The sequence below is a fragment of the Siphateles boraxobius genome, unplaced genomic scaffold, assembly GCF_051911475.1.
Source record: "Siphateles boraxobius isolate OS27281-9 unplaced genomic scaffold, OSU_SipBor_1 31, whole genome shotgun sequence".
Lineage (NCBI taxonomy): Eukaryota > Metazoa > Chordata > Actinopteri > Cypriniformes > Leuciscidae > Siphateles > Siphateles boraxobius.
Window position 1 is genome coordinate 12,648,103 of NW_027508931.1, and position 14,964 is coordinate 12,663,066.

Genomic DNA, 14,964 nt, shown 5'->3' on the forward strand with positions numbered 1-14,964 from the left:
ATAAGGTGCTGACGCTTTAATGAGGGTTCTTATGACTGCAATCAAAACATCCACATGAAATTTGATTTTAGTGCTGAAATTATTTTAATTAGGGAAATCAAGCTGTCCATAATTACAGGATCAACAGAGGTCTCTCTCCTCTGTGTCAGAAAGCCACATGATGCATCAGGACTTCATTAGCAGAAATATTAGTTGCCAAACACAAAGAAAACAGTAAAACTCTGCTATTTATGTTCCCTCAAGAAACTTTTTAATAACCCCTCACAAGCTCACATTCTTAGCCAAAAACACCTCAAAACCCGTCCTGAGCTCCAGCTATTCCGTTCACTGTTTTAACACTGTCATTTGTGTTTTGAAGGTTATGTTTTTTTTCTATGCTTGCATGCAATTGTATTATTGTGCAATAACTCAGCATTTCACATGAATGTAGCTAGGCTATACAACATTTATTTTTATGCTAATTATATTTTTCCAAATACATCATGTTATTTTTTGTTATTATTATTATAGTCATAGTTCCTGATGTTGTAATCAGTAAATGGTTGTAACCATATGTTGTATGCTGCCTTCACGTGCTATTGGAATTATGGAAAATAGGCCTAGTTTCCATTCCTAGTTAAAATTTTGACATGAACGCCCTCTCAAGTCGGATTTATTACTGGGAACCTCGGGGTACGAAACTTCCCAGGAGGACTTGAACGCACCATAAATTTTATACCCAAGTTCCCGAGTTGGGCGTGCCATAAACTTGAAATTCTAGGATGGTAAGTTAATTCAACAAGCTATCTAGATTATTGTCAGTGAATTGGACGCTAAATATCATTTTGACTTTAATAAGATTTTTTCCCAAAATAGACAAGAATAAACCTGGCGTCCTCCTGTTCTTTCCGACAACAAAGCACTTGAATGAGACAACCTCGTAGTCACGACTTCAGATTAAAAGTAGGAAATATCCGATAGCAGAGCACATGAAGTCTGTCAGCTCAATGCACGCGCACCTGCGCATGCCCGCTAGGCCTACTAGAAAAACTCTCGCGAGACGCGTTGCTATAACGACAGATGTACACAGTTTCCACAAGAGGTATTTCGGGACGACGACGTGTTAAGGTGAATGCTTTACAAACCTGCACCATTTTGATAAAGTATTGTTGGTAAAGTATCTTTTAACTCTGTACAGTGAGTGCAGCAGCTCTCACCTTTTATTTATCAGCTTTCTCTCTTTTAGCTGTAATTTATTTAATCTTAAATGGCTAAAAAGCAGGAAACTACAAAACGGGAAGGTACTGTGGTAACTTAATCTGGTGCCATATCGTAACTTATTCTTTGACGTGTCTTTGAGTTCCATGTGATATTACTTACAGTATGTCAAAAGTTTACAAAATGGCTCCAACATGTTTTTTTTATTTTTATTTTTTAGCTAAATAGCATTTTGGTGCCATGGTATTGATACCTTTGAGTGCCATTTTATGTCAAATGTTTGCAATAACAAAATGGCACTACTACCATGGTTATTATAAATGCAATTTTATGTCAAATGTTTGCAATAACAAAATGGCACTACTACCATGGTTATTATAAATGCAATTTTATGTCAAATGTTTGCAATAACAAAATGGCACTTTGGCACACGTGTGGTTATTATACCCTGTTATTCTTTTAAGTAACGTTACCTTGGAGTAATGTACGGTGTACCATTTAAATACCGTTTTATATAAATAGATATATAGATAGCCTACTATAAATATAATATTTTTGTAAAGGTTTGCTACTGTTCATTTCATTGGCCTTTTGTGTAGGTTAATTAAGTGAATTTTGTCCTATTCTGTGCTGTTTGTTTCTCACTCAGAACTCTTTTTTTCCCCCTCAGAACACTTCAGTGGAAATTACAGCCTGTGTGAAGCTTACAGACTGATCAGAGAGCACCATGAATTTAAACAACTTTGTGGTACTTCCCAGCAAGCCCAAGTCAATGAAGTTAAATGTCAGGTTTGAACAGTCGGCTCCCTTGAGTTTGTTTTCACGCTTCAGATTTTTCACATTATTAGCACGTAACATGTCGCTTTTGCAAATGGAGGCGCTCCAAATACTTAGAGTAGTCTGTTCAAAATAACATTATTTTTTGTATTCAGTTGAATTATTGTCTAAAGCAGACTGACACAAATAAAACAAGTCAGGGTCACATTGGTTTGTACAAGTAAATTGTATATCTCTGTATGTGTATTTTTTTTCTAGGAATCTCCGGGAATTGCGTATGGAAACAGTGCAGCTGGATCAACATGCCAAGGAGATGGAGAGCAGACTGGATGAGCTCAAACAGCGTATGAATCAGGAGAAAGAGGAGAGGGAGTGAGTAAAATAGGGAGGGGAGGAACAGCTTGTTGAATTAATGAATGAATGAGTAGATGAATAAATTAACGAGCCAAACAATGACTGTGACAGAGAGCGTTGAGATAAAAGAGAAAATGTAAACAATGAAACGGTGATGAATAAAATGAAAAACATAGGATTGCAAGTGAAAGAGAGAATGAGAGATTATGAGGATAGGTGTGGAGACAAAGACAGAGGAATTCAAATGAATAATTCACCCCAAATTAATATTCTGTTCATTTTCACCCTCCTAAACCTGTATGCAGCTGTTTTTCTACCTTGATTTTTTTTACTACTTTTTTCCTCATACAGTGACAGTTTACAGTGACCATGGCTGTCAAACTCCAAAAAATTAAAAAAGAAAGAACAAAATCTCCATAGTCCATATGACATACTATAAGTCTTTTGAAGCATACATTTACATTTACTGTGTGCACTCGGCAGACACTTTTATCCAAAGCAACTTACCTTAAAGGCATAGGCCTATGTTTTTTTTTATCAGTTCATGCATTCCCTGGGAATCGAACCAATGACCTTGGCATTGCAAGCACCATGCTCTATTTTTCAAACTTTGTGTGATGAACAGATAAAAAATTAAAATATTTCTACTAAAAACTGCAAATCCTCCTCAGTTACCAGGTTTGGCATCAATCACGTTTTATCAAGAGATACATGAGAACCAATGACACATCAGAACCCAACATGATGTGCCAGAGGCCACCATATTTGATTGGAAAACTGCAGAGGAGTAGAAGAGTAATTAACATCTTAAAATTGGGTCTTTTACACAGAGGTATCGTGTGACTTCAGAAGACTTGAAATATAGGGTAGGAGACTATATTTATGTTTTTTTAATAGAGTTTAACTTTTCTGTTCCCTATGAACCGCACATGGATATCAAGTTGAAGTAGCTGGATTTACTTATATAAATAAACAAAAATACATAAACTAAAAAATATGATGTCATTTTTACCATTTTGATTAAGATGATATTAAACACTTTTTATTCTTATTGCGGGCACCCTGGAAGTTTGCAGAGGCACCCTAGTAGGTCCTTGCTCCCTGTTTGAGAACCGCTGCTTTATACTGTATTTGATTCAGAATATTCCTGTAATATAAGGGGAATTGGTCTAAAATACTGCATTCACATAGCAATTAAATCTGGCCCAAATCTGATTTTCTTTCCTCGCATAAGACGCAGAAATAGAGCAGATGCATATCACTATTTTTTTGCAATGTGACTTTGTAAATATACATTAATCTAACTTGACAATTTGTCATAAAATGTCTGCCCATTAAACCCAGTGCATACAGTACATGCTTTCTCAAGGGTATGGGTCACCTACTGTAAGTGCAGTGGCTTGCAGAAACGCTCTGACATATAGTTGTCATAAGGTTGCCAAAGACATCCTAAAGTTCTCAGAGAAGACATTATGTTCCCAGCATTCCTTGTTCCAATTGTACATCCATACACTCCTGTTCTGTCTATGTTTGTGTGGGTTAGTTTAGGACCAGGATCTGAAATGAGCAACATTTAAAAACATTTGTGTAAACGACTAGCTACCTTTTGAAACAGTACGTACATACAGGTATGCTAGTAGCCAAGATAGAGAAGAAGTGGAAATGGAGTGACAGAGATGACATTAGCTTTCAAATCTGATCGGCACATGGAGTATGCAGCTCCTTGCCTGCTCTGCAGGCAATCTCGGGTGATGGTTTGACTTCTTAGCGTACTGGTTTGATGGAATCAGCATAGCCGTCGAGTGGAAGGAAATTGAGTCATCTCGGCTCCAGCAGCTCTGCTCTCGCTACACATCAATGCTTGTCTTCCCATTTCTTCCAAACAAATTAAGATTAAGTAGGACCCTATGCCAAAACGAGGAAGGCAAGAAATTAGTTTTCTGTCAAAATAAAAGAATAGGAAAAAAATTACATCAGTAGTTATTAATTTGATGTCTCTCTCTCTTTTTCTCTTCTCAGCCCGGCCCCTTTCCTACAGCTCTTCATTAATAACACTAAAATGTGACCTGTGGAGGTCCACCTCATGAATTTATAGTGGCGGCCGTTTTAGGTGTACGTATCAGCTCATAACTCAACAGGGGAGGGAAAGACTACAGTAATGGGGTAGATGCAGTGAATTGATCATATTCACATATATACTACTAAACAAACGCAAACATATACATGAAGTCGGTCAGAAAGAATGATGTTGAGGTAGCGTGAGGAATGAATTTCAGGATGAATAATGTTGAGATAGCGTGAAGAATGAATTTATCTGTAATTTAACATATTTGTGCCTGGAAAGCAGATATATCAGCAAGGCGGAAAGCCGAACGGAGACAATAGCATGATGCAATACCCACGAGTTCTTCACAGGGATGGATGGCACCAATTGCACCTGTATCAATAACACAAGGCAGCACTTTCCCGAAAATCAGATGAGTGAATGCAGCATGAATGCAGCTATAGACTAGATGTCTGTGAGATCTGGGCTGCGTACCGGAAACTGTCATATTAAGGAATGAAAGCGGGACCATATCTAAATTACGGCTGGCTCCATACGGATGTTTTAAAATAAAACTGTTGTAGATTAGCTCTTATCGGCGGCCATTAATCAAAGCAGAACTTCTGTTGCGGGTGCCATGCTGGGAATGGTGGATGTTATCTCCCTCCATGTTCAACCTGCTCACTGTTTATTGCAGTGAAGGCAGAGGACTACAGGGCTACAGATGAATTCATAGATGTAGATGTAGATGAGAGTCAATAGGCACTGGCCTTGTGCTTGGTGTAAGCTGTGCTTTCAAAGTGAGCCGTTTTTAATACTTTGTCCTTTCAGAGCTGGTCATCAGTATACACCATCATTTAGAAGTTTGGGGTCAGCACAAATTTTTAATTTTAAAGAAATTGATACTTTTAATCAACAAGGATGCATTAAACTGACCAAAAATTAAATTTATAATGTTACAAAAGATTTCTATATCAATTAAATGCTGTTCTTATGAACTTTGTATTTATCAAAGAATCTGGAAAAATGTGAAATGTGGAGAAAATATGAAGCAGCACTACTGTTTTCAACATTGGTAATAGAAAGAAATGCTTCATGAGCAGCAAATCAGCATATTAGAATGATTTCTGAAGGATCATGTGACACTGAAGACTGGAGAGAATTCAGCTTTGCCTTCACTAGAATAAATGACATTTTAGTTTGATTTAACACCAGGTTAAATGTGCAGTAGTTTAACCTCTCACCTGTCCCACTACCGCCACACAATGTACTCGAGTAGCAGAGGAGTTGGTTGTCTGTGACCCTGACAGGAGATAAGTGTTTGTCTTGTTGGTTGGCACTCAGTTTGTGCGCCCGATGGTAATCCGCCAGTTGTTAGCACAACTGCCACGTTGCTTGTGCGTTTCCCTATAATGCTGACAGGCAGGCTTGAGCGCGGTTAATCCCCATCCCAAACGCCCGTCTCCATCAGACTGATAAAGGCCAGCACATAAACAGCCCTTAACGAGAGTGGACAGCACGCAGAGGAAGTGTCCTCTCTCCCTGCTGGCCCCTTCCAAAGTCTCTGACTTTCTCAGTCTTTAATAAAATGAGATGGATTTAAGTGGAGCCGCCTCGCTGTGTATTTTTAGCTGGTTTAGGCATGATCTATTCATGACTTTTCCTATTGCTCAAATCAGGGTTAGGTATTTAAGATGGTCCCAAATGGACCACCTCTATAGTTAAGTGTGCTGTAAATCACTTTGACAAATTAGTAAATTAATGATTCGTAAAAACTCAAACACAAGTGTCTACCCTACTACCCTAAAACACATTGAGCTCAAGCATTTCTGTGGTAAAGTCACATGACCTATCAGAGAGTACACATTCCTCTGGGATTTTGATATTTAAACAGTCTTTTTTTTCAGAATTTTTCAGGCAGCCACCCAAACAGTTTCACGACCTTGGAGTGGCACCAGCACGAGAGAAAGATACATTTCAAGAGCACGGTTTCCTCTTTACTTGAAAAATTATATTGTACAAGCAGACACACATAGCATACATTTCCATCCTTTGAACACACTCAGGCTTGCGGCTCTACGCCAGCATGACAGCCCACCCTAAACAAACGGCCTCCCCCGCAATCAAACCGTGAATTATTTAGACTGTTGATTTGATGTGGCAACCAAAACAACAAATCAGAAAACAAATGAAGTCGACCTCCGTCTGTGTATCTGTGTGAATTATGTAGGGCAAAAGCTTTCATGTACTGTTTGTGTTTGTTTTTCATCATTTGATATGTGCTTAATTAAAAGTTACCAATCAGCAAGTGTTCTTGTTTTTACTTTCTTTTTTATTTATAAATTGACATTCCAAAGAAAATATGGTGATTGTCTGTGTGAAAGTCACCCCCACAATGCTAGAATGGTGTGGATTGTTACCAGGGCGTTGCTGATGTGTTCTGAGTGGTTGCTAGGGCGTTGCTTACTGGGTCAAGTCAAAAGAGATATGGCTCCTTTAAGTCTGTGGGATTTTTCGCCTGTTTTATCTTCTGTCAAGCGAAAATTGTATATTTGATTTGCTGTCCGTAGCACACGTTAAAGAGTTAAGCACTGGATTTTAATACTTAGGGCTAAGGGTTTTTCAAAAAGTAATAGCAAGTACTATAAATTCTGCAGTTCTGTGCTGAACTTTGCAACTTTCTGTGATATTTCCACACAGGAAGATGGGAGCTTCTCACTGGCATTCTGCACAGGCTCTTGCGCCTGCGTTTCAAAGAGTCAAGACAAACAAGGAGAACGCACCTCGCAGAGTAAGTCTTTTCTCATCAGACATCATCTTTTCATGCTAACACACAAATAAACTCTGTCAGCCTGTCCATCTGTTTAAGATATTCAGTCTCAATCATGAATAATGGCCATCTTCTCCTTCATTCATGCCAGAAATGGTCCAAATCCTTGGATGCACTTTCTTGAATTAACTGCTTGAACGATTCACTGGTGGATTTGGTGATAATGTGGTGTTTGAAATATGTTGTTTTCAGCTCTCTCCAGGCAAGATGAAGATTAGAGTGCTGAAGGATGAGTCTGTGCCAGGTGGGTGGACTGGAATCTGAGATGTGTTTTGAACTCCTTTTTTTCTCAAATAGATCACATGGACATTAGTATAGCAAAGTATTAGCTTTATACCCCCTTCTTTTTCTGCGTGAGAACTCATTTCAGAATGGTACGAGTCAAAATTGTCTTTAACTCTGTTCCAAAGTCTAATTAGCTAACTAACACATCATACAAAGCTTGTTCCAAACAATAGGCATCAATGCACTGTATATATCACAGAGACTGGACTGCAAAAAAGTAGTTTTCTTGATCATAATGTTTGATTTGTTTTCATTTCTAAAAACAAGAAAGAAAGAAATAAAGATAATAATAATGATCTTTTGCATAGTGAAAAAAGTAACGCAAAGGAAATGTCGGTTATACTGTACATATACTTTTTATTTATTTAATGCTGCAAAGTTTTGATAGAAAAAAATGCTCCAAAGTGACTATTTTACCCACAAGTTTTGTATTATTAGAGTACTGACGTGTTCTGAAGTTCTGCGTTTTGTGTGTGTGTTTGTATTTAAATGTAGCAGTTCAGAAGCAGGTAATAGCAGAACCAACCAGCAAGGCACATAGTGCTAACGGGAAGCTTAAACTGAGGGGAAAAGTCTGTGGACAGTGTGAAGTTCAACTGGCCGGACTGGTGAGTTTTCATCTGTTCTGTTATGTGAACCATTTTTAATCCAAAGCTATTCATCCCTTTCTTTCATCATGCATCATGTCTCAGAAGTCTCTTTTTCCTCACCAAGGCTACATTTATTTAATCGAAAATTGTTGTGAAATATAACCTTTTTTTTAATAACTGTTTTTTGTTTGAATATATTTTAAATTGTAATTTATTCCTGTGATGGTAAAGCTGGATTTTCTCCAGCCATTAATCCAGTCTTCAGCGTCACAATCTTTCAGAAATCATTCTAATATGCTGATTTTCTTGATGTTTACAAGGTTCATAAAGATTCAATCATCTTTAAAAAGACATTCAATAGTTCTCTTTGAGCCACTCTGAAGCAAGATATCCTTGAGGATCAGTTTGTCTATGAAACTAACATTATTTATTTCTGAAAGTACATACATTCATACAGGGCTTTCTGTACAACTCCTCATGAGGACTTCAATGCCACTTCAGTTACTATTATTATTATTATGTTCCCCTCTATTATTATTGTCTATTATTGCGGAATCATCAATTTGACCCATCCCTAGTCAGACATATTGGTCAAACAGTCTTCTTGACCATAATAAGCTAAAGTTCGGACCAGACTTCACACCGATGGTCATGGCTCTGCAAGACTAAAGTGCATGACACAAAGGTTTGTTCACACTTTCTACTCTGAGCCATGACTGGCAGCAGTAGATTGAACTGCTCCCAAATACAGTGCTGCAAATATATTCCTACTCATCCAACATGACTTCTAAGCAAGGAAGACATGAACTGCAGATTCTATAGTCCCGAAACTCTCTTAAAAATCAGTTTGGGGAGAATGCCGCTGCTGTCCTGCACTGTGCTGCTGTAATTTATTTCAGCGGTGTTGTGCTGAAATGAGACCTTTTTTATGTGGCCATTAAAAGAGCTGGTAATGGGCACAGCTGTAGATTCACAGAACAGCACTGTATTTACCCTTTTCTTTATTCACTGTGTGTGTATGTGTGTGTGCGTGTGTGTGCTTGTGTGGCCGTATTAAAGGGGACCCAGTCACCCCTGGGAGATTTGGGACTTTCATGCACTCCTCGACTGTGTGTGTGAAGGGGACTTGAGTGCTTTGAGACAGACAGTCTCTAGGGGACATGTACCTGTTGATTTTGCACACTTTTTTGCATTTTGCTGTCAAAAGACAGCAAGTGTGTTAAAGCGAATGTTCAGGGGGTGTGTGTGTCTCAATATGTGTATTTATGGATGTGTAGAGCCAACGCTTCCTAAGGGTTTCCTCCGTGCTCACTCACACAACCCTAGAGGAACCCACAGGAACTAAAGTTGAGCTGAAAGCTGTTGTTTTGTTCAGAATGAAATGTGCTATTTACTGCCAACTGCATAGTATACACTGGATACAGTCTGCCTACTTTAAAAAAAAATAGTATGTGAAATATAGTTTCAGACATCACGCTTACCGATCTGTCCTTTCCCTAACTGTCTGATACATTTGACAAGCACTTGCTGATACTGTATCTAGAGGCTTTGTTTGTAGTTCTCAGTGGAAAGTAAACTAGAAATCCACAAGCAGAGTTTTATTTTTAGATTTGGCTTGAAAGCTGCATGATAGATGAAAAGATAACAGTTTGAGTTTAAAGTAGTAAACATTTGGACACACATTAAAAAGTTTACACATTTCCATGTTTCTAAATGAGTAGGTATTTAATACTTTATTAACTAGTATTTAAACGGTATGCAAAAACAAAACAAACTGCTGGTCGCTGTACTTGTCAGTTGATCTCATCCTGTCTAAGAGGGTGGATCTTAACCTAATAAAGTGCAAAACAAAATGGCTGAATTCTGAATAGCATAGTAACTATAGCTTTTCGCTATCTGGCTGAAATACTAGTATTAGTATTAGAGTTGTATGCTAGTATTCTGTTCCAAATTCAGCCTTATTTTAAGATGCAAAACTATTTCCTGTTATAGTAAGTGCTGTTTTAGTATTATTTATTTCGATACTATTTTTATTAATATTTTGAATTAGCTTTTATTTTTTTATTTTGATTTTAATTTTTTAACTTTTGTTATGTGCATTTGTAATTTGTGCAGTAGTTTTTTAAATATTTCTAATTAGATTTAAATTTACTTCAGTTTTAGTTTTAGTTATTTCCAGTTAATTGCTAAAACAACAATTCATAATTTGTTTGTAGTTTTTTCATTTAATATTTCATTTTATTTCAGCATTATTTCAATTAACAAAAGTGATTTTAAAAAGTTTTCGTTATAGTTATTCTTGTTGTTTAATGTTTAATTTTGTTAAACATCTTGATGAACTAGGAGGCTCCAAGTTAATTTGTTATGCTGGTTAACTGCATTGTGGGACAGTATTTTGCACAAGGTGTTCACATTTACTTCACATTTTGACATATTATGTCATAGGTATGTCATAGGTTAAACATTTAATGCATAAAGAATGTTAACATATGCCTACTGTGCACAGTGCAGATATACTACAGAAATATTATTCCAAACATATCCGGAGTCTGTCCCAAAAAATGCAAACTCTTCCAAGCATTATGCATCTCTTAAGCTGAAGTGCTGCATCATCATACAGAGAGGGCATGTAGACGTTCAGAATGAATTAATCAAGACGGCATTGCTGGGTAGATTCATTTACAAGTGGCTCTTCAACTGTGGATTTGATCGACCTTCTTTTAAATTCATGTGCCGATATGCTGTCTGTCTCTCTACCCGTCTGTCCTTCAAAAGGATTCTCTTATCGCCCTCCGCACTCATTTACAATCGGTAACAAAATAATGAGCTCCCTTAAGATATGTGCAACTCCCTTCTCTCCATTTTAATATGTATCATGTTGAGCAAAAAGTGTAAGATATTTAAATATATATTGCTGATAATAAAGTTTTTGGGGTAAATATACCTTGCCGTACATATCCTAGGTTTATTTAACTGTTTTTGATCTGTTTCAGATGTGTTCTGAATGTGGAGAGGATTATTGTGTGGGCTGCTTCGTCAGATTCCACCAGAAGGGGGCACTAAAGCGCCATCGCATGGTTTCCATACAGGTGAGGAGGTGTTTTGGCAACCTTCGTCCTTCCCACGCAAACACACACTCACACACACACACCTACACACGCCCGCAGCAGCGCCAGGCACTAACACCATCACCGAGCAGATTCCATCTTCCTCCTCCATTCCGTTTCTCAAAAACGCAGAATGCTGATCACCATTAGTGGACAATCTGCTCACTGTAACCCAACTCTGATTACACACACCTGTTCCCAGGTTAGAGTGCAGCCACACAAACACACACACAGCATGAAGGACTGCTGATGTGTGTTAACACACACTCGCTCTCGTCAGCTGGAGTTTGTTTTAGAGACTAGAGCGGCCCCGTGGTGAGGTGTTTGATTGAAGCTTTTATCAGGCGGTCAATACATCCATCATCGCACTGGATCGGACCATCACTGTCAGAGGAGGGGGTGCTGTAGGGACCATTGCAGTCCAGTTAGCAAAAGACGCACAAACCTTACTTATTCTTCAGACTTTACAGTCACATTCCCTGTTGAAGGGAATTTCTTTTTTTTAAAGTCAAAGATTATTTTTTATGTCGATTTAGGAAGAAAATGTTTAATTCTAGAAAGTTTTATTATGCCTGGATTACGTATTATAGATTTCTGAATGAGGGTGGAAGAATTTATTTGTTGAATTTTTGTTGGATTTCTTTTGAATTGAATTCCTCTTTCTGTCATTCCAGTTCAAACCCCAATTCAACTTCCTCTGTGGCCAATTCAATTCAAATTCACGTTCAGAAAGTATAAAGAGATTCTTTTGTGTGAATTGGCCTGCGACCCTTCAGAGGATAAGTGGTTTTGAGAATGTATGGGTGAATTTAAAGCTGGTCGAGCAAGGTTGTCTCTCTGGAAAAGTTAGATAAGTGTTTAACTAAACATTGAAGAAAATGCAAGTAGTATTTGCATGTTGTCACAGCCACTCAATCTTAGTTTCATTTTCATGGACTTTTAGTCATTTTCAGTCACATGTGTTCCTTTGTTCAGTTTTCCCGCCACTTACCAGTTGTCATGGTGATTAATTTGATCTGCACAGGTGTTTGTCTCCCTCATTTACATTGTATATAGGTTGCAATCTTTTCAGTCCTCAGTTGTCTGGTATTGTTTGTGTTTAGACCTACTGTTACGCTGCCTTCTCGCATTTGGATTACCTGAGTTTGTTTTATTAAAAAACCTTTTGTTTGTAGAAACCTGTTTGAACCTTTTTCATTATCTTCATCTGAACCAAACCGTGACAAATGTGCAATAGTCATCACCATGATACTAAGGTGTTTTGAGTGATTGCAAGGAAATTGCTATGCAGTTGCAAAGGTGGTTAAAGTGGTTGTAGTGTGTTGCTATAGGGTTTTACTCGGTGAGTTAAAGACATCTGAGGTTGCTAGGGTGTTCTCTGCCTATAAATCTATTTGATTTTTGCCCAATTTGCACTTTTCTGATGAGTCTACAATAGTTGGTGAAAGTCTGCGCCAGTCTGAAGATTTTGGGCTGTCAGAATTGAAAGATTTCACTGAAAATCGCATAGTGAATGATGGGCACAGACTCTGATTTTTTTTAGCTTCAGACAATGATCTATAAAACATGTTTGATACTTTGAGCTGTTGGTTTCATCTGCCATGTGTCTCCTAGCAATGAGATGTGTGTTTCTGTGTGAGTTTGTTGTGTTTAGAACGATTTGAAAGCCGTTTAGTGTTTCATGCCCATTTTCTCTCTTTAACCATTTACAAAATTGTATGATGGCTTGTGTTTTCAAATCTGTTCAGATTTTAAAAGTCTTGTAGTGTATTCCAGCCTAAATGAAAAAAAAAAAAAAAACACCTTCAAGCCTTTGTGATCTTCAAGTCTCAGTCCCTTCTTCACTATAGGCTTATATATATATATATTAATTTTTTGTATTTTTTATTTTTTCACTGCAAGGTGAAGTCACTGAAAAAAGAGTAACTGCACATATCTTTTCAAAATGCTACATGATTTGAGGTTTTGTCCAGGACGGGTTACTACTTTTTAATACTGGATTTCAAAATGAGCAATAGATGCTTGCCTTAGTAAACACTACTAATAAATAGCATAATAATATTTTCTCTTTTTCTTCATTTCTCAGTTTGTACCCATTAAATGAACTGTCTGTATGTAAAAATAACTGTGCTCATTAAATTACCTTAAAAGCTGTATGTGATTTTAATATAATTGTCACAGTGTCTGGTTTGTGTTCCCTGGGTTGCCACTAGAGGTCCTCGTTCTCACGGTGTCTTTCACGTTTGACTTCATTTCCCAGCATTCTGTCTGTCACTCATCAGTTCATTGCACTCAGCTGTTTCCCATCACCTTGTTAGTTTGAGTGTATATATACCCTGTCTGTTTTAGTGTTTGTCACGGAGTCGTTGTTATTCATCACGTCACTTTTGAGGTCTGTTCTGCTTTGTGCTAGTTTGTTTATTGTTTTATGTTTTTGGATTGCTACGTTGGTTTTGACCCCTGCCTGGACTGGATTTATGTTTTTGGATTACCCTAATAAATACTGCAAATTGGATCTCTCTGTTTCCCGTGTGTGCAACGTGACAGAACGACTCCGTCCACAAATAGATCCAGCAGTATGGACTTTTGTGGATCTTCCCCAAATGCCGAGAAGGAGAGGAGGCAGCAGAGGGGGAATTCGCGGGTTGAAGAGATTCCCCCCCGTATGAACATTCATCAATGTTTTGCCTTATGGGCCCAACTGACTGAGGAAGCCGCAGCGGCTAAGGCTTCAGCGAAATCTTCCATCAGAAATGGTGAGTCGTTTCTGGGGACTCGTCTGGCGAAGTTCTCCAGAACTCGGGGAGGTTGCAGGGGAGGAGGTGGTCGACAAGTTCCACGACACCGTCCTCCGCCTGGCGATTTTTCTGATCCGGAGCCGCCGGACTGGCCCAGCATAAGATCCTCGCCGCTGGTTCCGCCCAGCACAGGATCCTCGCTGCGGGCTCCGTCCAGCACAAGATCCTCGCCGCTGGTTCTGCCCAGCACAAGATCCTCGGCGCTGGTTCCGCCCAGCACTAGATCTTCGTCGCTGGTTCCGCCCAGCACAGGATCTTCGCCGCTGGTTTTGTCCAGCCCCGAGCCCTCACCGCTGGCGCCGTCCAGCCTCGAGCTCTCACCACTGGCGCCGTCCAGCCCAGCGCCCTCTCGCACTCATGGACGGAGGAGGAGGAAGAGACACAGTCCATCTGCCCAGCCAGAGACCGCTCCGTCTGCCCAGTCAGAGACTGTTCACGCTCCGTCTGCCCAGTCAGAGACTGTTCACGCTCCGTCTGCCCAGTCAAAGACTGTTCACGCTCCGTCTGCCCAGTCAGAGACTGTTCACGTCCCGTCCGCCCAGTCAGAGACTATTCAGGTCACATCTGCCCAGACAGAGACGGCTCACGCCACGTCTGCCCAGTCAAAGACAGATCGGGAGATGCCCATTCTCGTGGCCGGAGGGGCACTGATCGGCTATTTAGAGCGTCTAGCTCGGATCCTGGAGACGCCCTTCAGACCTTTAGTGTCTGCCGTTCCTGTGCCGGAGCCAGTGTCTGTTCCTGAGCCGGAGCCAGTGTCTGTTCCTGAGCCGGAGCCGGTGTCTGTTCCTGAGCCGGAGCCGGTGTCTGTTCCTGAGCCGGAGCCGGTGTCTGTTCCTGAGCCGGAGCCGGTGTCTGTTCCTGAGCCGGAGCCGGTGTCTGTTCCTGAGCCGGAGCCGGTGTCTGTTCCTGAGCCGGAGCCGGTGTCTGTTCCTGAGCCGGAGCCGGTGTCTGTTCCTGAGCCGGAGCCGGTGTCTGTTCC

The 14,964-nt window shown here is 39.6% G+C and overlaps 1 protein-coding gene across 4 annotated transcripts in view; it reads left to right on the forward strand.

Annotated features, from left to right (window-relative positions):
• Positions 1-808: 808 nt before the first annotated feature.
• zbbx (zinc finger, B-box domain containing) overlaps positions 809-14,964 on the forward strand; it is a 128,330-nt gene continuing 114,174 nt past the window's right edge. The window contains exons 1-7 of one of the 4 annotated variants that reach the window (XM_077193860.1): positions 809-1,107; positions 1,868-1,986; positions 2,233-2,346; positions 7,073-7,163; positions 7,395-7,446; positions 7,983-8,095; positions 11,071-11,166. In XM_077193860.1, coding sequence (XP_077049975.1) covers positions 1,925-1,986; positions 2,233-2,346; positions 7,073-7,163; positions 7,395-7,446; positions 7,983-8,095; positions 11,071-11,166 — 528 coding nt within the window. In that variant the 5' untranslated portion in view covers positions 809-1,107; positions 1,868-1,924. The remainder of the gene's footprint in view (positions 1,108-1,867; positions 1,987-2,232; positions 2,347-7,072; positions 7,164-7,394; positions 7,447-7,982; positions 8,096-11,070; positions 11,167-14,964) is intronic. The other 3 variants (XM_077193859.1, XM_077193861.1, XM_077193858.1) reach the window with 3 other exon arrangements.